This window comes from Coturnix japonica, chromosome 1, assembly GCF_054131305.1.
Source record: "Coturnix japonica strain WE chromosome 1, WE-NBRP24, whole genome shotgun sequence".
Taxonomy (NCBI): Eukaryota; Metazoa; Chordata; class Aves; order Galliformes; family Phasianidae; genus Coturnix; species Coturnix japonica.
The window spans coordinates 111,382,623-111,405,318 of record NC_140663.1 but is presented as its reverse complement, the minus strand read 5'-3'; the positions used below and the strand labels follow the sequence as shown (position 1 = coordinate 111,405,318).

The 22,696-nt window shown below is 38.1% G+C and overlaps 1 protein-coding gene across 5 annotated transcripts in view; it reads right to left on the bottom strand.

The window, feature by feature from the left end:
• Nucleotides 1–22,688, bottom strand: part of CTPS2 (CTP synthase 2) — a 54,269-nt gene extending 31,581 nt beyond the window's left edge. The window contains exons 1-14 of one of the 5 annotated variants that reach the window (XM_085531458.1): nucleotides 22,526–22,688; nucleotides 20,195–20,400; nucleotides 18,031–18,201; nucleotides 17,633–17,733; nucleotides 15,505–15,621; nucleotides 14,206–14,289; nucleotides 10,109–10,189; nucleotides 9,270–9,421; nucleotides 8,906–9,038; nucleotides 5,821–5,909; nucleotides 5,260–5,354; nucleotides 3,846–3,908; nucleotides 3,211–3,254; nucleotides 1,335–1,439 (exon numbers count right to left, since the gene is read on the bottom strand). In XM_085531458.1, the coding sequence (XP_085387584.1) occupies nucleotides 1,335–1,439; nucleotides 3,211–3,254; nucleotides 3,846–3,908; nucleotides 5,260–5,354; nucleotides 5,821–5,909; nucleotides 8,906–9,038; nucleotides 9,270–9,421; nucleotides 10,109–10,189; nucleotides 14,206–14,289; nucleotides 15,505–15,621; nucleotides 17,633–17,733; nucleotides 18,031–18,201; nucleotides 20,195–20,360 (1,401 nt within the window). In that variant the 5' untranslated portion in view covers nucleotides 20,361–20,400; nucleotides 22,526–22,688. Of the gene's footprint in view, nucleotides 1–1,334; nucleotides 1,440–3,210; nucleotides 3,255–3,845; nucleotides 3,909–5,259; nucleotides 5,355–5,820; nucleotides 5,910–8,905; nucleotides 9,039–9,269; nucleotides 9,422–10,108; nucleotides 10,190–14,205; nucleotides 14,290–15,504; nucleotides 15,622–17,632; nucleotides 17,734–18,030; nucleotides 18,202–20,194; nucleotides 20,401–22,225 lie in introns of all 5 variants that reach the window. The other 4 variants (XM_085531448.1, XM_085531478.1, XM_085531473.1 and 1 more) reach the window with 4 other exon arrangements.
• Between the last annotated feature and the right edge of the window lie 8 nt (nucleotides 22,689–22,696).

Sequence of the window (22,696 nt, the reverse complement as noted above, 5' to 3'; positions counted from 1 at the left end):
CTCAAACCTTCATTATGTTCTTCGACAAAAAAAAAAAAAAAGAATCTAAGCTTAACAGTAGAGAAAGCAAACACAAAAGCCAAGGGGGATGGACACAAAACCCACCTGCTTTGCACCCAGTCAATCAACCTCATCAGCAGTTCAGACTGTACAGATTCTCCTTAAAGGAGATTACTTTAGAATTAATTGTCATTTGCAACAGAAAACTCATACTAAGCACTACTCTCAACATTATTTTTCTGAACAGCTTCCTCCCCAGCAAAGAGCTGTAATAATTTACCTTCTGTTAGTAACCAAAGGGCTGGAAAACAGAGCAGAAAGCTTAAGAAAATATAATGGGAACATGACCTGAAAGCAATCAATCAAGATGATGATCAGGAATGTCAGGGACTGATCAGTGATCACATATCTGCCTTGTTTGCTTCAGGGAAATCAAACATACTTAAAAAATAAAAAGCCTTAATATGTTACTCGATGCTAAAGGCATGGTTGGGTGAAAACAGGTGAAAATTGCTCTAAAGACCATTCTATTTTACTTCAGACCACACATCTTTAGCTTAAGACTAAATGAAATTATTGAACAAATAACTTCAAATCCCTCAAACTTAATTTATAACCCACAGTCTATTAATGTTTTCAAATTCTAGGTGGCAACAACTCCTCTAAGTTTTCATTACATCTAATACTCAACTTTATTTCCCCCCCCCCCCCCTATTGGATTTTAAAAGAAAATTTCAGGTACATTTCATATTATTAAGCCATTAGTTTTCTCTTTTTGTTTTATATGCCGAGACTATCATTTTTTTCCTCATCATTTGAAATCTGAAATTTGTAATACCTCTAATCATTTACATGCCAAGATTACTAATAGAGTACCTCCCAAAACAGGCAATACAGGGTTTCCCCTCCTGTATCAGATTTCACTTGGGTGATTTTGCAAAACCCAGATCAAGTAATGAGTCAATAGAACAACAGAGTCAGTAAAAGCAGACAAGCAACTGAAACAAAGCGGATATTCAGCATTTCATGCAACACTGCATTTGCATGTTCAGTTCTGGGTTCAATACTTGTCAAAGAAAAACAAGTCGCGATTGCCTCAACACACCAAACCTTCTCAAAACATTTTTTCCTAATACGATGTTCACCAACTTGTGCACCAACTTGTTCTGCTGTTACTGAGTGACGTTAACGATAATTATTTCTCACAATTTCAGTCACCTGTACTTCTGGAAGCTTAACTCCAAGTTGTACTTCAGAAGAAACTATTTTGGTACGTACTGTTCTGAGTACTTGAACGCTTAGCAAATTAAGAAGAAATGCAAGAAGATGCGTACTTTATGGTTGCCCCAGAATTCTCCTGATAAACACTGTAGAACACTTTTCCTTTTAAAAACAGAAGAAAACAACTGCTGCCTCTTCAGTGCTTCTCCTCTCTTCAGCTTCCAAAGGAGCAGGAATCAAAAGGAAAAAAATAGGCTGCTGTGGTTTTAAGTTAGGACTCAGCTGAATCACACAGTGGCATCACAAGATATTATCAGTGCTGACACTGTGTTTCCAATTAATTTTCATGGACAATGAAATATCTGCATCAGTCCAGTAGTTCACAAGCTTCACTAATCTGCTGCTTCTCCAGTCATTTTTATTGATTTGTCATTACACAGAACATCTGAAGTTTTTAGCACAAGGTAAGACTTTGCTAAAACATTATTTAGCATTAACAGATATTGATCGCATAAATTTCTTTCATGGAACAATTTACAGCCATTTCTAACTGAGAACTGAGATGTCAAAGATCAGATTAAGGTCTTGACATATAACCAGTAATAATCAATTTCACAACCTTAGTGCAGCTTGGAACAAAAGAGTATCAGTTATACATACTGAAAGCAAACTGCTTCCATTGCAAATACTGTATTAATCTTCTATGACACATACACTCATTCTATTATTTTCCTAATTTAATGCCCACACAACTTTATTCATAAGATACATACCTTGCTTGGCTTTGATTGCTAGCTGCAAATCACTCAGTTAATTACTTGTGGAATAAAAACTTTGCCTGATATATATCACTGTAATACACACTACCATTTTAGTAATGAAAGAAACAGCCAATATTACTGCAGACAAGCTTCTATATTCCAGACTTCAGTTAAATGTTGAATTCTGTATCTGAACTAGCAAACAGTCCTCAGAATAATGGAGGCAAATGGGCAGTTCCACCTCTTCCTCAAACAGGCTTCATGACCGGACTGCACTCTGAAAAGGTATCTAAGCTGTCTGGATGAAATGTAGTCACATGAAGCTATATAAGATGTATTCCACATTCCTTGATTTTAGGACCCTGAAAACTATGAGGCTACTTTGTCCCAGGCAGAAGGATCTTGCATCATGCAGTGAAGTGGAAGAGCAGTTTGCATGCTGCACTTCAGTGGTGAGACCTACACACCTAACTTAAACTCTTCTGAAAGAAGTTTATAAGCTATTGTTTCTGTATCACAAGCAATGCACTTTACTTATCACTAGAGGATCTTGCACAAAGGTACTACTTTATTTTCCACGTGTACTTATCAATCCTATTTCATTTTTACAAACCCATCCCTACTGATCCATTTTAAGTTTTATCATTACAGATAATGTGACACTACATTCTCCTGAACTAGAACATACACCCAAAGCAACTCCATCCCAAAATACTGGCATCCCATACTGAGAGCCCTAGCTTACCTATAGCATTGAAATTGTACTCAAAAGGAGAACCATGAGATGAATATGCATTGGGTGGGTAGGGGTAGAGAGAAAGAGCGCCTATTTTCTAGCATTCAAATACAGAAATAAAAGTTTTTCAAAAGATTCACATATAATCTCTTCTTGTATAAACTTATATTTTGTTAATAGCTTTGTTCTACACTTTCCAGCTTGTCTTTATATTTTATTCTCCAGTAAAGCCAACATTATTGTCTACGACTAAGGAAACCATTAAAAACTTAATAATAATAAAATACTGTGATGGCTAATTATGGAAGTGAGCAGGTGAAGACAAGGAACTATTCAAGAATTAAATGCCTATGTAAGTAATACTGAATAAAAACAATGGACTTCACCTCATGCATAAACACAGATGAACTATAACTTCCACAGAGTTCACTTATTTTTTAAACACAAGAAGCGTGCTCACAAAACACACACAGGAGAAATATCAGTACTTACAACAGGGTTTTTTGTGTCTGGGTCAAATTCTGTAGAATTTGCATCTGAAAAAAAAGCGTAAAAACAGTATGTCACCATTGTTCTACAAGCACTACAGACTCATAGGAACAGTTTTGTGACATTTCTTTACTTGTCTGCATCTCCGCTTCAATCTTGTTGAAAGACATGTTATAACACTTCTGAAGCACTCTCACGTGACCTCAGTCACACACTGCATTTCCCAATTCCCAAACTTTCTTCACCTCCATTTTTAGTGGTAGTAGTTCACCTGTGAGCTAAACCTCTTCAAATTACTGCCACAATGGCTGTAGTTTAGCAACTCTAACAAAGTATGCAAAAGCAAGTGAAGCCTGATTTCACATTTTAAGTCTTCACCACACCCGTACGCTCCTGCGAAAGACTACAAAGGTGAACTATAAGGAGTACAGCAGAAAGTGTGCTTAAGTCAGGAAGCAAGTTACAGACAATCTGCATAACAGGAGTTCCTGCTCCTTTGTACACTGTGTGCATAGCTCTTGCAACATAACCATTTTGAAGGATAATCCTAGGATCTACCTAAAAATAGATACACATTGCATGTATGGAATAAAACTCCATCTAAGCAAACCATACCCACACCAGCATTCTGAACTCACCTTTCCAATTTAGACAGTTTCTTGCAAATTCCACAACTGCTAATTGCATTCCCAGGCAAACTCCTAAAAGACAGAAAAAAAACAATACAAAAAAACACTACCAGAATGTAACAGCACAAATAGCAGGGCAGACAAAGTACTGACTGTTCCATCTTAATGGGGTTGTTCAGAAACCTTAGTACTCTGTTTTATACACACTGACTTATCAAAAAGCTAGAACATAAATGGCACACTCTTCAGAGTTGGCATACTGTGAACACACGTGAAATAATTGAATCATAGAATCATAGAATTACCCAGGTTGGAAAAGACCTTGAAGATCATCAAGCCCAACCACAGCCTAACCAGTACCCTAACTCTAACAACCCTACACTAAATCATATCCCTGAGCACCACATCCAAACGGCTCTTAAACACAACCAGGGATGGCGATTCAACCACCTCCCTGGGGAGTCTATTCCAGTACCTAACTACCCTTTCTGTAAAGAAAATTTTGTAAAGAATTGTGTTGTAAACCCTTTTAAAAATTGTTCCTTTCTTATTTTCCCCTCCCATCATCTTCTCAAATAATAATTGCAAAGATTAAAGCTGAAAGCCTGGGTATGTCCGAAATCTAATTTTATCTTATCAACTAGCCATATAGCCACTTTTACGTATAAAATTGTAACAAATCTAGAGTGAAGACCAGAGCTCCAGAGGGATTTACATACAGAACATGTAGCTGACAAGCCATATGGAACCTTCAAGAATTATTGTAATAAGATAACAGACAAATTGACAAAAATTATTTAATACTGCACATGTCCAAAGACACTTATATTTTCTACACGATGATTAGTAAGTATGATGACACTGGTTTAATTACACTGAGATGTGCAGATTCTCCATGTAAAATGCGAAACTAAGCCTTTGCAATGGGAAAGGCCTTTTTCATCATTCCTTATATAGCAGCTGGAGTACATGACTCAGACCCTAGGCATAATTTTCTTCACTAGGAAGGTGGTTAGGCCCTGGAACAGGCTGCCCAGTGAGGTTGTGGATGCCCCATCCTTGGAGGTGTTCAAGGCCAGGTTGGACGGGGCCCTGGGCAACCTGATCTAGTTTGGTGGCCCTGCCAGGCAGGGGGGTTGGAACTACATGATCCTTGAGGTCCCTTCCAACCCGGGTCATTCTGTAATTCTGTGTGATTCTGTAATTTATAAGACACATGTTCCAAACAGCACAGATACAATCCTAAGACAGAATCCTTTCTCAGTATTCTATTGACAGTGCTGTTCTTTTTACTTACTAACAACATAGAAGATGTTCACATACCCATTCTGGCAGACTGGGAAGACCACTTCTTCTTTTAAATATCAAATTAGCTTTCTCTACACCTCCAAAACACAATAGTTACTGACTCTAATGATCTTACCGAGGAAAGGTTTTTTCTTTGTTCTTGCCCAGGAGATAGCTTGAAGTTTGCCTTCTGTTCCCCTAATTCCAAACCCTCCTGGGACGAGAATACCACTGTAATGACAGCCACATGTAAAGCAATATCTAATAAACACAATCATGCCACCAAAAGAAGTCCACACAGTCCAAGAAAGACTTTTCATTATAAAAGAACAAGAACAGTGAACAAAAGATATGTCTCCTACTATCACAGAGAATTTAAATGTGGGGATTTGTCTCATCTATCCATCCTAATTCTTTCCTGACTCCTTACTACATGGTGAAGTTCTCACTGCTTTCTACCTGTGTATTCACTAAGTGAACATGTATATTCACCACTACAGGATATTAAAGACAAAACTCAATGTCACACTGAAAAAATGAATGCATCTGAAAAAGTTACATGTCTTGGTTTGACACCAGTCATGCACTGCTATCCCATTTCATAAGAAACAAAAGTTTGGATATACTGAGAAGTGATTCACTAAAATAGTTTTCATCATATTAAATAAATACCGCACTCAAGATACAAAACACTTACTCTGCTTTGCATAGCTTGTGCCATGCCTGGTGGTATTTCACCGAGTTCTCTGCTTCTGTAGAACGTTCAAGCTCTGTTGAGTCTATGTACTAGGAAAAAATATATACAATAGTATTTTCTTCCACAGAGAAAGCAGCACATACTATATACGCAACTTTTATATGATGCAACTACCAAGAGCTTCAGGTGAATTTCTCAATAAAACTACACCAACCACAGTGAAAACTCAAGTGATTGCTCCACTTGCTGCACCCCACACTCCTTTCTTTGCACATCACCTCCAGAGCTCTGCTTGCCTCCAGTTCTTGTTTTTCTGCCCTCCAGGTACACAGACTTGCTGGAGTGCTCAACAGCCATATAAACAGCTTTAGTTTCTATGGAAATCTGGGCACCAGTCAAGGGCTCAGGCTGACCTTATAGTGACATCTGAATGAAATACAGTGAGAATATTTATTTTACTAGCTTTTGGGTGCCACTGTTTATCTAATCTTACTTCAAAACTGGATAAACTCACATTGGCTAGTCTGCGAGAAAGACACTCATGGGTTGCTTTGAAAGCTTGAATTGCAGAGGGCAAGCCAGGCTCACTGTGTATGTCCTACCAGAGATCTTGCGGTAGAATCAATTCTGCCACTAATAAGCACAGCTTCTAAGGCACCACTAGAATAAATGACTGAGACACTTATATACTGCATTAGAGATGCAAAATATCAGAGTCTGATTCATGGTTTTAGCAGTCTTTCTGAAAATAGCACAGTTAATAGCATCCTGCTGTAGCAGCCACGCTCCTTAAGAACTAGATTATCTGAAATGACAGTATTCATTTGTGTGTGGAGAAATTAAACAGGTATGAAGATTGCCTATGATTTTCCATATAGAACTGCCTCCTAGCTAACATTTCTCCTTTTTCCATGCTCCAAAAGACATCAAAAACACAAAAGAAAAATAACTACTTGTGGACCTTGCTATTTTATATTGGTACAAGAAGACAATAAACTGAAAGGATGCTTTATCACACTGGGGAATTGAGGAAAAAGAACTCATTACAGCTAAAGTTAATTGTAGTTTCCCTGCCAAGCATAGCAAAGCAGCACATCCAAGCAGCATCAACGTTTTATCATTCACATATATCAGATACTCAGTTGTGTGCAGGATCCCACATACAGTATTAAGAAGTTCCTTTGGAACATAGTTTTATACAGAGAACCTTCTAATGAGGAAAAAAGGAGGATGATACATGCAGATAAATACAGCAGGAATCCTTGTCAGCTAGCACACTTCAGCACCAAGCTGGAGTGAGTATTAATGATCAGTTTTTCCCATGCTTGTTAATGAAAAAGTTCCACTGAACTCAGTTTTAGGTACAAGTAAGCCCTGTTAACCATATACCTGCAAGACTACGCACAGTTTGCTTAAATTACATACCACAAAATTTTCCAATTATGCAACTGCCAGCATAAAACACTATGTGGAGTATCAGAGTCACTTAGATTGGAAGGGCCTTTGGAAGACTCTAGACAAGATCTCTGTTTAAAGCAGGTCAAATTAGAGCAGGTTGCTTAGGGCCATTTCCAGTCAGGATCTAAAATTCGCCAGAGATAGAAACCTCACAACCACTCTGGGCACACTGTTTCAGGATGACTACACTCACAACTTTTATTTATTTATTTAAATCAAGCCAAAACTTGTCACATTCTTCATTGTGTCTGTGTTCTCTCAGCCTTCTACTGCACACTTCTGAAATGAGTATGACTTCATCTTCTCTTCAATCTCTCGGATACATACAGCAACAAAATTCCCCCCTAATCTTTCTCTTCTTCAGACTAAAGAAATTTACTCTGCTCTCTTCATATGCGTGCACAACATGTCATCTACTTGGAACTCCAAATACCTCTCCATAAACTACTTTTCAGTCAGCCATACTGCATCCTGCACCACTGATGGGGTTACTCAATGTCAGATGCAGCACTAGCATTTGCTGACATTCAACTTCACAACATGATTTAGCGGAGGTTTGTTAGTTAGGGTAGTATGGTTAGGTTCCAGTTGCACATGATGACCTTTAAGGTCTTTCCCAACCTGAGCAATTCTATGATTCTAACATCGGATCCTGTCAGCCCATTCCCATAGCCTGCTAAGATCCCTCAGAGTAGCAACCACCATACAAAGAGCTCCCCCCCAATTCAAGTGCACTCCATCTCCGGCATTAAGCATCAGTTTCTTCTGTTTGTAAGAAAAATCTCTTTCTGCCTCCCTAGGGAATACATTAACACCTTTCTTTGAAGAAGGCCAACAGGAAAAAAAATTTCAACTGCCTACTTTGATGGATTGATCTGAATTCTCTTCCCAAATCACTAAACCAGCATTTTGATGCTGATACTTTGTGACTATTTACTACTATTCTGTTATTGCAAGTTGCCAAAGTATCCTCTATACCCATTCATTAATACCAATATACACTTCCACACTGCTTCTCTTCCCCAGACCTTCTCACCCTACTAGCAAAGCCTTGGAATAGAAATGGACAGTTACAGCAGTAACAAAGCTGAGACCAATTTTTCTGTATAACTAAAATAAGAATAAAAATGTTGAATAAGACAAATTTGATCCTTATACAATGCTTCATTCAAGAAACTACATCTGGCCGAAGTCTGATGTCATTAGAAATCCTGCTTAAGACAAACCTGATCGCACTCAAGATACTAATTGAAATGATGAACAGCAGCTCCTGACAGCAGATTTTAATAAGAAAATTAATTGCTTTTCAATTCACCTATTATCTCGTCTATTTTAAGCTAATCTCACTGACACAATAGCCAGTCCCATAATAAACGAAACCTAATTTTGAAAGCAAATCATATAATCAGATCTGGTTTGGGGCTATCAAGAACCTTTTCAGGTAAGTTTAGATCCTAATAAAACAATCGCATTTCTACATACTACTTTTAAAAAATGTTTAGCCAGTCTGTATGCACTCACTACTCATTTTCTAATTTTCATTATGAATAAAAGCTGCTTGACATGATGGCAGTTAGTAATGTATATTCAAAATATTCCTGAAAGCAAAATCCAGAGAGATCCTCACCATTAAATCCAGTTTGTGATTAATCGCCAGTGCAGAGTGTTCCAGAGCCTTGAAAACAGATGCATAGCAATCACTTAGTTTTGTGTACTTGCCAACGAGAGCTATGGAACACACCTTCAGCAACCTTTCATATCTGACAAAAACAAGTTTTTGGATTATTACATCCATCTTCACATTTTTCTTTAACTTCACAAAGCATCTTCTAAAAATCCCTAACCTGTCAGTGTTTCTAAGCCCAGAGTTTCCACAGGTGTTGCAGCATCAACATGCTGCTGACTCCAGAGCAGTGTGGTAGTTACAGATGAGCTACAAACCTAACCTGAATTCAAACCCCTTCCCAAAAGAACAGCAGGACTCAGAATACCTGTCAGCCATTTTCTTCCATTTCATTAAAAGATCACTTGGCTGGTCATCAATGGGTAAGTTCAACCTCTGTTTAAAATACTTGATGATGCCTTGCTCCTCCAACAGAATTGGTACTCGGTAAGTGGAAGAAACATCATGGATAAATATCACCTAAAGGAAAAAAAGAAAAGCACAATATAAAAGACCTACCTAAATTTTTTTTTTATAGTAAATACACATTCTATTTTTTGCATACTATGTATGTAGATGACAAAATTTATATTCTAGTTTTTAAATAACTTTGAGTGATCAGGGCAGTTGTTGAACTTCAACTATAACAGACAGCTAAGTGCCACACAGTCACACACTCACTCATCCATGCAGAATGGATGGAGAAACTGAAAGATGGAACTGAAAAAAACTCCTGAGTTGAGATAAAGATAGTTTATCCACTATTATAAGTATTTTAAAGTCATTTATGGACAATAACCAACCATGGTTACTGCACTGGTTATTGCATGGAACTGCATAGTTTTCATGACAACACATAGTTTAACAACTACACACTCAAAATCTATTCATTTTATTAACTTTTCTACAATCTATCCAGAAATTATACCAAATATAATATTTTAATATAAACATAGGCATTAAAATTGCTAATGACTGTTCAATGCATGAAAATAGACATATAAACTTTCAATATTCTTAAAAGTATTGAAGCTTACACAATAGCAAGACAAAAGTCTGAAAAAGCAATTATAACATAATGAAATAAACAGAAATGTAAAACAGAAATGCATGGTTATTTTTGTATGCTTTCCCACACATGTAACTAATGATAACTGAAGTACTGACCTGCTCAGGCTCCACGTGGCAGAACATGGAGATCTTTTCCTTCACTGCCATTTCTATAGGTTTTGCACTTCTGCAAACAATCTGTCATAGGAGAAGAAAAAAAACTTTAAATATTTCCCAGAAAACAAACAAACAAAAGAAGATTCTTAGTACTGTTGAAGAAGTTCGCTTCCTTTGGAAGTGCAGCACAAGCAAATACACTTTATCTCTCCGCATTCTTTTGGAGTTGTATAAAATATCACAGCTCACAAACATCTTCTAGAAAGGCAAAAGTATTCAGTTGACCTGCCCATACTGATCCATTTTTATTAATTTTTCTTTTAACCTCTTTTTTTGTACAGAAACTAGTAGATGTACATCAATCCCACTGCTGAAATGAGTTTAGCCACACTGATAGTGATGAAGTCTTAAATAACTTCCCTTACCCTTGCAAGAATATCTAGAATCAGGAAACTGAAGGCCAAATCTAAGGGAAAATGTTTACTTAGTCTTATAATAAGTTAAAAAAAAAATTAAAAAAAAAAATGATTTCAACAATTTGTACATTCTCTTCAGTTAAGCACAGCTTGTAGTGAAGAACTGAATTCTGTTTGAAAACCTTATTCATAAATCTTGATAGCATGAGCACACAATTAAATGCTCTTGGAAATCCATCTTCCTTCCTGAGACAAACTTCAGCATTCAAGTCTCAGAAATTTAAAAAAGAAACCAGAAACATCATGAAAACACAGAACTGCAATAACAGTGGCTGAGATGTACCTCAAAGCAACATAATACAAACAAAACAATGGAAACAATTCAATCAAATAGGACCGCATGGACAAACATACAATCAGCTTTCAAAATGCAGCAATAGAGTCCATGGAGCCTGCAGTCACAGAGTGTTCATTAAGCTCTTAGTACTCTTGAAGGAGAACAGAAAGGCTCCTTTATGCAGACAGCTGAGACCAGCACAGCATGCTACCTCAGGGAAGCTGCAGCTACGTGGCCTAGACAAGCTAACACCAGACAGCCTAGCAACATAGTCAGGCATTGGAATGCACTGCCCAGGGAGGTGGTGGAGTCACCGACCATGGGAGTGTTCAAGAAACGTTTGGATGTTGTGTTGAGGAATATGATTTAGCTGGGAAGTATTGGTGATGGTTGGACTAGATGATCTTCTAGGTCTTTTCCAACCTTGATAATTCTGTGATAGCTCATGAAGTAAGCCCTCCTGACTGCTGCTCTAGGACTTTCCCCTGGTGTCACCAAGAAAAAGAGAGCAGCTACATGCATGTTTTCTTAAAGCACTGCCCTGACAGCTTACTGACACAACCAATAGGTGTTACTCACAGCGTAACCTCTGTGCTTTGGTGCTCAACCACAGCAACAAAGCAAACATGAAAGAAATGCACTGTGCAGCTGGCAGCCCCTGAATTGCTCCAGGCAAGGAGATATGTGGAAATGGCTCAACTAAGCTACTTCCCCTTGATTCCACACACATGTAACAAGTTTTAAAAATTAATTTGAGTAACAAAAAAAAATCTGCAAAAAAATAAAAGGAGTCAGGCACTGGCCTGACTTTCCATAAAGTTATCATAAAGGCCTACAAATAATAATAATAATTATTATTATAAAATCACACCCAACTTTCCATATTACAACTATACATACCTATACAGAGGTATTTCAAACTTTACTTCTCCAAGCTCAGAATGTTGAGCAGCATTTACATACAAAACTCGTTCCCTCCAACATGCTACATTTACCCAGTAAAAACTGTTTGAAGCTACCTAACACAGCCTTATTTATAAAAACAATTGAACGTGTAGTTAAAAACACATTTGCTGATAAAACGTTAAGTCTTCTTACATAGTAAATCTTGAAAATGTAAGTAAATAAATAAGTCCACGCTCTCCCCTTATCCAGTACAAATACAGCTATACGTAAACAGTGCCTATAATACAAACACAACTACAGCTGATAATGTAAAGATTATCAGCAGCCTCATGAATTACTGTTCACATGACAAGCATCATAATATAGTGCCTCCGGTGGCGCAGTGGTAGGAATGCACTTTGCAACACCAGTAGGCCCGGGTTCGAATCCCCCTGTGGCGCAAGTGGTAGAAGTGCCGCTCTGCTACACAGGAGGCTCAAATCCCAGGGGTTGGACTCGATGATCTCTAAGGTCCCTTCCAACCCGCATGAGACTGAGATACTGTGATAATATCTTCATGATGGGCACAGGTCACCTGTTCTGGCTGCATAAATACTTTGTATTTATCTTCCAGCAGTAAGAGTGTTGGTTAGCAATTCTTTGGTTAGCACTTCATGAAATTTTGAGGGAAAATAAAATGTGTGTAGCTTTGTAACTTGATCAGAAAGCAAAGCTATCAACACCAAGCTGCCCTGCATCAGAAGTTAATACCAGATATTGATACAGAACTTTTTTTGCCTCATAATTAGAAAACTACAAGTGTAAAACAGTACTTTTATTAAAAAAAAAAAAAAAAAATTACGTTGAGGTTAATGCAGGGCAGAGTCATTGTGCTCATTCACATTAGCAAGTAAATTAATATATGGGCCAAGCATTACGCTGGACCACGGTGAACTGAGCTGCCTACACTGTTTAATCATTAGCCTGCCCATTTGTCCTGCTTTGGATACTCTAATTGGCTTTTTGCAAGACAAACTCATTCAACAAGGGCCAGGCCTGAAAAAAACTGTTACACTAAAAAAAAAAGAGTGAAATGGGGTAGAAAGAACTTACACATTCCTCTTTTTATTTTTTTTCCCCTCCAATTGATGCTGCAAATTGTGCCACTAAGGTTTTTCTTTTTTTCTTTTTATTTTAAATGGCATCTATTCCCACTAGGCCTCTGTCACTAATTCAAGCGGTTGCACTCATCCATGGTAAGCAGCAACAAGATGATGAGGCCCCTAAAACATCCAGACACTAGAAAAGGACATATGCCACAATAAACTCTTGCAAAAGTTCAAGGCAATAAATAAGTAAATAAATAATCACAGAAAGAAACAATATAATTTAATTGTGCAACTATCTTTTCAAAAACCACTTATTTGTGAGTATACAAACATCATATTGAATCAGTGACTATTCTCACTACTTTTTCATTTTTGAGACAGGCCAGGTAGGAAACCTTTTCTCCCAGTGGATCCATGAAAATGAAAAGTGCTCAGTGACTTCAAGCACCAAGTAAAGAAAATATTCTTTGAGTTAAGTGGCCTCACATAAAAGAACAGAATCTCTTGTTCTGAAGAACTAGAAACATGTTGGCTTCAGCTGTCTCAAAAAAATAAGAACTTCTTAAGTTTGAACTGGGGCTATATTGGCATTTGAATTTGCACTACCCTGACTTCATTGCAAGCAACACTTGTACAAGCAGATTACAACTCTCAGTGGAAGACAGGAATTGCCACAGGGAACCATAATTAACTTATGTCTCTTCTCTGTTCCTTAGGTAAAGTGCCAGTGAGGCAAACAATGGCAAATGTGGGCATTAAGCACATACTCATTACTAGAGAACTTGGGAGAGAGAATGGAAGTTAAGCATTTATTATCATCTACCAACTCACTTGAGGTGAAACTTGCCAGCTTTGTCTTGTCTACAGTAAATGGTACTAATTCAACAAAAGAAACTAATTGAGCAACCTTACTTTAAAGATTCACCAGCTTCCAAACAGCAATACTTCTAAGGGCTGGAATTCACAGGTAGGATTGCTTTCCCTTAATCTTGTATAAAAATAAATTTGTGAAAGAATGGTAGAGGTTGAAGTATTCTAGATCTTTCCATAAAGTGAATTGATATATCCAAACTTCAGATTATTTTTAAGCATTGCAGAATGGTTTTATTGCAAAGATCCCTTTGGATGAAGAAGGCAGCAAGAAGCCCCCAGATTTGCTAAGAGTAACTTGATTATGTTATCTCAGAGCACATTTGAGCAATTTGATTTAGTGAAGTAGTACATTGTTTTTCTTCTAATATTCTTGTCTCTCATAAGAGACTGAGGCTCATTTTTTGACCACTCGTTACATATAGATACTTTTAAGATACATGTAAATATAAATCTGTATTTATTGACTTTTGAACTTACCAAATCTGGAGACAAGCCTAATCCTCTCAGTGCTCGAACACTGTTCTGCGTTGGTTTTGTCTTCTGTTCACCAGTGGCATTAGGCTAGAAGGACATATTTTGAAAGCTTAAATAGTGTTTAAAATACATTAACACAGAAGCTATCAGGTAAAAAAGAAAATTCACTGCACATAATAATACTTGAAGGAAGTAAGTGTATTGAAACAGAACCATGTCAAGTCAGAAACAAACTGCACCACAGTTAATACATACATCAAAAATTGTGGGAAGAAACGCATGACCGGGTCATATTTACTTTGTCCTGTTCTTTCAGAGGAAAAGTTTCAACATCATTGACTTGGGTAAGAAAAGAATCTTGGGTTTTGCTAATAAAGCACAAAGCCTTAAGTCCTCAGAAATAATCATATGTAGTAAATAGCACACAGAATTAAACTTCCTGAGTATTAGTTGCAGTGGTTAATATCTTTTTAACTATACCAAGTCTGATCACAACAGCATTATCAACCCTTCATCACAAAGAACTCCCCAGTGAAATTGCTGAAGAAGACTTTCTGAAGTAAAAATTTAGAGTCAGAATGTAAAATACTTTCAGCTCTGTATGGCAAGTTGTAGTGGTCCTGACCGGAACATCACCACACACCAAGGAGTTGGTGCACTGCACAGCAGTTAACCTGAGTTGATTCAGGATCTGTGCTATGGGGCACATGCAGTTTGACCCTGAGGCTGTTCCATTCCACAAAAATCTCATGGGCATAGGATATACCTAGCCACAGCATAAACTCAGCCAGCTCATGGCACCCAGAGGAGCCTGCAGGCAGCTCTCATGTGGTACCAGGGACTGCATAACCTGCACAGTCTTCCCTGTATCTAGGAACTCAGCAACAAGTTTGATAAGAACGTCATTTCTGCTTAACAGCAGAAACAACAGAGCTGTTTTCTTTTAAGGAAATCATATAATAGATCAAATAACAAATGCTGATCAGCCCAATATGATTTAATGCCACACCACCTAGGATTTCCATCAACTTACAACATTAACTTTAAGAAACATAATTTTAAATAATATCCTACAGAGGATCTTCTTTAGTGATGTGAACATGTGTTTCAATGTTCTATCAAGGATTTATTTATCCCAACCAGGCTGGCCTTCTCTAATTAAGAAGCCATCTTTCGGCCTTTATCACTCAATCTCAAAACCTTTAAAAAATCTCTTTTTAAAAAGAGAAATAAAAAAATACAAAGCTCAACTCGGAGTAAATATTACGCATGAATTAAATATGTATAATTTTAATAACTTACCTGTGGCACTAGACTAACATGGATGTTACAGAAGTTCTCTCTTTTTGCTTTGAACTGGAACTGTCTAAACGCTTCCACAAATGGCATTCCTTCAATGTCTCCAATAGTTCCACCCAGCTGAAAAAGAAAGACTGAATCTGTCAGTGGCAGGAAGTAAAACAGTCTTTAAAGAGTTTATGTCTTATACATTCAACACGTTATATGAATTTGGTTATTAAAAAAAATACAATGACGAATGAAATTTGCAGGCTTACTCTGCAGAGTCTTCATATATTTTGTGTATTTGGTTTCCCATGGAAGCCACAAAACAATTCTCCGGTTTCATTATACTCACTTCACATCAAATATGTTTCCCATAGGGAGATACGTAGCACTACAGAATAACACATGCTTTTACTGTTTTCAAAGTGGTGATCAATAGTAATAAGTAGCTAAGTTGACAGTATCTGTATAGAGAAATCACATTTCCCTGACTGCCAGAAGAATAAGTAGTCAAAGACAATAAGATATCTAATAATAATTAGATCACAACAATTCAATTGTTCAATTAGAACAGCTTTCCAACACTAATAAATCCTACATGGACAATGAAAATTACATTTTAAATTGAAAACAGTTTGAATACTTACTACCAAACCAAAGTCCAACACTAATCCCATGATAAACCTAATTCAAAGACATGAATTAGATATCTTTTTAAAGACACAAAGAGCTGCAGTAAACACTCTCTGAAGCAGTTTAGCACAGAAGTTTTGCAAAACAGTTTTATTTCAGAACAATCCTTTTGTGCCACCATGTGGCTTTCTTCAGAGTTGCATTTTTGTGTTCACACAGTACCAGAAAAACTTCTTGTTCTTCATGCATATACTCAGCTATATACTTTATATACTTTCAGACTTCTGCAATGGCAAAAAAATATACCTTTATCCTTACAGTCCTAAAGAGAAATATCTTCATGAGGTTGCCATTAGGATGCAAATATGTTTACATGGAGGAAACAAAACTACATTCAAAGTTCAAGGACTGACAAGCCCATCACTTCTTAACATTCTTGTGCAAATTCTGTATTTATTGGTTTTATGTTTGCATTAAATTTGTTTTATTCACTGTGCACATCATTAAAAAAAAAATCACAGCTACATAAATGAGTGTATTTTAAAAATCAAGAAAAATTGTTTTGTGTAAGAAATGCAGAACAACTCAGAATCTTGGGTCATAAAGTTTACCACACTGCTGATTACTGTGATGGCTTCTGACATTAAATCTATGACGTTCTTCTGTCAGATTATCACATATAATTTTTTGCTGTATTTTCAACCCTAACAGTAATACCTAGCAGTTATTGACTGCACTTCTCCAGGTTGTTACCATGCACTACTGAGTGTAAGTGAAACACAATAGAGCCATCGTGCAGAACACCACAGTAAAGCAATGAACAAAGTTGCTCACAAAGACCTTCACAATCAAGCTAGTAAGTAGGAAACTAATTTACATTATGTTAAAATATATTCCTGCAAAGATGACCACGAGCAGCAAGATGGAGCATTTGAAGCCACATGGGTAGCTAAAATTGTTTAAGCTCTCCTACTGACCATAGGGCATTCCAGATATTACACAAGTTTCCTCAATACTATTCACAGAATCATAATTGTAGGGGTTGGAAGGGACCTCCAGAGATCATCGAGTCCAACCCCCCTGCCAAAGCAGGCTCCCTACACCACGTCACACAGGTAGGCGTCCAGGCGGGTCTTGAATATCTCCAGAGAAGGAGACTCCACCACCTCCCTGGGCAGCCTGTTCCAGTTCCAGTTCCAGTCAGACATCTGCATCTCTGAATAGATACTGAATAGATACTCCACATTATAAAATTAAGGTACCTATTTATTGTCAACTAGTAAACTCTTAAACAGCTCAGTTCCAGCAGGATTTAGTCAAGGTAACAAAACCTGTGGAGATACAGCCATGCCTGTCGTTCTCAAAACAAATCATCAAGAATACAAAATGTCTTTGTATTACTGCTCTCTGTAAAGCTTCAGCCTGATTTTTTTTATTTTTTTTTTTTAATCAGTAAATAGCAAAGAGAGAACAAGCCAGCTCTTTGTGTTCACCTGAGAGGTTTTATACTTGCCTCGATTACACAGATTTGCGGCTCTTTTCTGTCATCATCCACAGGAACTTTTGCCTGATTCATTACCCATTCTTGAACTGCATCAGTGATGTGTGGAACGACTACAAGACAAAGCAGGAGTAGTAAGGCAAACATATCCAACTTTAGACTGAAATGCTTATTTGTTTGGTGCGGAAAAAGTGGGAGAAAGGAGCAGAAAGTCAAATGGAAACAACAAGCATTCTCTTTTTTTAAATATATTCCTCCCTTCCTTGAACTCAGAAGTCTTCCACTACAAAAACATGCCTGTATTACCTAGAATGGAGAGAGGAATAAGCTGACATAGCAAGACACAGCTTGTTCTAGCCACTTTTAGGAAGACTGGATGGACTAGCATGCCACAGAACTGAAAATATCACCTTGAACAGTCTTTCCCAGGTAATCACCGTGCCTTTCTTTATTGATAACATGCTGATATATCTTTCCAGTGGTGATATTGTTATCTTTATAGAGATTAATGTCCAAGAATCTCTCATAATTTCCCAAATCTAAGTCAACTTCTCCACCATCATTCAGTACAAATACTTCTCCTGAAAGAAAAAAATTAAAAAAAAGTGAAAATATTAAAAATAACATAAAGAAAGCTTAGGGAGAAAACCATAACATATAGCAAAGTAATAAAATAGCTAAACTCTACTGAGCACACATCAGATCAAGAGAACTACAAATGTATCTTCAAACTAAATATACATTTTTTGTAATATACATATTGAAATGGTATATAGATAAAATACATCCCGCAACTTGTGCTGTCACTGTGCGACTTCATATTGAGTCATCGCATTTACACCTAATGTCACAAATCAGTCAGAGATATTTTTAATACAGATTTAAATAATATTGTTAAAATACTAAGAGTTAAAATATTAAGACTTAAAAACCATTCAAGTATTTCAGCAGCCCAATACAATCCCTGATCGGGAGAAAGTAACTTCCAGGAATCATAAATTTTAATAATAACTTTTACTGAATAAGGTTTGATCCAAGAGTAAAGTTATGATGAGCATAAAATGCTTCTTCAAATGTGTTCGCTATTATTGTTTCTACTTATGTAATTGGTTCAATATGAACACAGCAATAGTTATTTCTGACCCTGAAAAAATAAAAGTATAATTAAAATATTCTCATATTTTCCTTAAATCTCTGAAGAGTCTCTTCTGAATCCAGTTTCTATAGAAATCATAACTGCTAGATCCTGAGATATAGTTAGAAAGCTGTGCACAAGACACAAAAAGAAGGAACTCCCCTGAAGGCATGATGTGGACTATGAAAATATATATCCCATCTAGATACAACACTCCGGTGAACAGTTTAACAAAAACAAACACCCTCAACAAAAATCATCCTCAAAATCTAAGTCATTCCAGGAATCTTATGATCAAAAGTAAAGGCAGAATATTCTTGGAAAACTGCCTCAGTAGCAGTCTGAACGTGCAGGAGTACTGGGTTAGATCAATTTGGCTTTGAGTGAGGTCTTGCGCACTGCTTTCAGTTCAGTTCCAAAGATGTTGATATAGACTAAAACTAAGCAGGCAAAAGTTGACAACTACAACAAATCAGAAATCCCTCTTGTCTGAAGGTGTTTGGGAACTTTGAAAGCCACTGGTTTCAATAGACATACTAATACCACGCATGACAGGAGAATGTTCAGCATTATAAATGCCTATCAGACTGCTTTGCAGCTCATCAAAGTAATCGATACAAGCCACCCAAACTAAAAGCATCTATTTTTAAGTAATAAGACTAGCCAGCTTTCTAAGCTCCACGGAGGGTTTTTACCTGACCTTCATCAACTAAAACAAAAGCTTAATCTAACTCTCATGATGACATGCTAGAGACGCTGATACCCAGGTAGCAGCATTCACAGCTGATTGTCCAGCAGTACAGCTTCAAATATGTTCTCATAGAATCATAGAATTACCCAGGTTGGAAAAGACCTTGAAGATCAAGTCCAACTGTAGCCTAACCATAGTACCCTATCTCTAACAATCCTCCACTAAATCATATCCCTGAGCACCACATCCAAACAGCTCTTAAACACAACTAGGGATGGTGACTCAACCACCTCCCTGGGGAGCCTATTCCGGTACTTAACTACCCTTTCTGTAAAGAAGTTCTTCCTAATATCCAGCCTAAACTTTCCCTGATGCAACTTGAAGCCATTTCCCCTCATCCTGTCACTTGACACTAGTGAGAAGCTGTACTACTCCAATTTTTTTCATGTTGAACAGAAGACAGCATACACTGAACAAGGCCCACAGCCAGGATTTTCTCAACAAAGCAGAATTTCATAGAAAGTAAGTCTATACACACAGACCTATCTTCCAATAGGCTCCTCTCTTTACTTAGAGCAGACAACACCCTTGAAAACACACAGAAGGGAATAAGTTTGCATTGTCAAATAGATGATAAAATGACTAATAACTACTGTACTACTGTTTTTTGTGTGTTTGCTTGTTTTAAAAACACGTGATTAAATATGTAAATATTTACTACAAAATGGAACAGCGCTGTTCTTCATACCATGTTCATATGGTGAAAACGTTCCAGCATCTATGTTTATGTAAGGATCAATTTTGATTGCAGTGACACGCAGACCACATGACTTCAGTATGGTGCCAATGCTGCTTGCAATGATCCCTTTGCCAATACCCGAGATGACTCCACCAGTTACAAGGATGTACTTCATTGGAAAATCAGATCAAGCACACAGATTTTGCGCTGGAAATCTAAAATGACAAAGATACATTTGATTAATGCAAATTCATCCTGGGGAATAACAGTCTCGCTATGCAAAGAATCAACACTGAAATGACTTTCAGGAACAGACAACAAAATCACCACTTTAGAATCCCTCCCACGTTGTACGTTACTATTTAAGCTTGATGTCTAAATCCTCTCCACAATCAATGAGAAAACTGAGATACTAATTAGATGCACTGCCCTGTGAAGACACCAAAACAGGTATAACTCAACTGACTTCTCTAACATGACAGGAACAGCCAACCACCTTTTAGAACCACAAGTTAGGCAAGACTAATCTCACCCTAGATTCTTCCTGAATTAAAGAAATCAATTGCTTCATTTATGTTTTGAGAAGTTAGCTCTAACACTGTTCCTTGCTACATTAGCCAGAACAATCACATCCTCTCCTTGGCAGATCTACCTTCAAAACCTTCAGCCTATAGCTACCAGTATCTAATAAAACCAGCATTCTGTATCATCCACTACATTATTCTCCTCTCTAGTTCACAACATACAAAGTATTTCACCAAAGGTCCTACAACATCCTATACATCAATGGAATATAACAGCAAGAAAAACTGAACCAAAACATCCACATTTGCATGACAGCATATTAACCGTGAGCCTATTAGTCTTTCTTCACATACCCACTCACTCCCCAACTAATTACAGAGGGAAAAAAAAAACAAAACCCAAGCCTCTCTGGACCATGAGGTAGAAAAGTTGATGCTGTACTAGCAAAAAACAAAGCTAAGCCAGTTTTAAATTGCAGATGTAAAGAAACATTCAAAGTGACGACACACAAAGTCAGAACTGCAACCTTGGATAGCACAGAGCTGTGTCATGTGGCCTCCAATATGGCCAACTTCCCCATGTCACAGCATTGCCACAAAGCAAAAGGCTTGGGGTCAAGAATAACCTTTCCTTACCTACACGTGCAAACTGTTCAAAACAGCATGTAATAGCGTGTGATCTGAAAGAGTTCATGATAAGATGAGTCAGCACAGTGTTCTTTAAACACTGGTAGGATGCAGTAGCAAGAGAATAACTGCTCCTCTGATGTTATTAATTAACATAAATAGGGCCTAGAGCTCCAGCTGTCAGAGGTCAAGAAGGCAACAATGCTTGTTATCAATGCTTTTACAGTGGATAGCAGGAAATTAACAGAGTATTATTTCTCTGCCAGTATGAACAAAGAGGATGCAGCAACCAAAGCATTTAATCCAGGAGAAAAGAACCCTTAGAATTTACAGAGTGAGAGGTCACCATGCAGCAAACACTAACAGAAGTTAAAGAAAACAAGGAGGAAATTTCCTTCCATTCCCCTTCACAACCCGTAAAGATGCTAATAACAGAACTGCAGAGTAGCATAAAGCAAGAAACAAGAAACTGATGAATGAAGAAATGAAATGCATATATCTTCAACACGTGCCATTTCAAGACTCACAGACCCCACCACTCTCCTGACATGAACCCAACCAAGAGCTGCTACTTTCAGAAGCACAGCTTTCCCTATCTCCCTACAGCTCTGGAAACCCACTATTTACTCACAACATAACACATGCCAGGTGGGTTGGGAAACCACACGAGCTGCTGGAAATAGTAGCCAGCTCTTTTTCTCTCCCTAAATACCGAAGCCACCAAGTTCCCTCTTCTCCAGGGCTCCACAAGCTGCCACACGCCCTGCAGACAGCTTGAACTTTCGTGCTTACAGAAACCACCGCTACTCCTAAGTACCACGGTACTACCCACAAGAGATGATGAAAAAAAGGTAATGAAAACCAAAGGGAGGGCAGTGGCAGCAAGCACCTGCCGGGGGCTGGAAAGCAGCTCGAGTAGAGCAGAAAACGGCTCAGTGTTACCCCCACGAGCTCATGGAGCAGCAACAGGCAGCGCACGGCCCTCACAGAATCACAGAATTGTAGGGGTTGGAAGGGACCTCTAGAGATCATCGAGTCCAACCCCCCTGCCAAAGCAGGCTCCCTACACCACATCCCTATACACACTGCCTGTCCTACAGTGGGACAGGCAGGGCCCGGCGGTGCTCCCGCTCCCATAGGGCGGCCATAGTGGCCGAGGCGACTGGCGGGGCCACTTTCACCCCCGTACCATAACCCGCTTCGCACAGTCTCGAGGGAAGAAAGGGCCCCTCCTCCGGAGCAGGCAGCGGGGCGTTACCTTCCACGCGGGAAGGGGAGCAGGCAGGCGGACACGGACCCACGCGAGCACCGCACGCTGCCCACCCCACAGCCCCGCCCTCAGGCAGAACCCCGCCCCTGC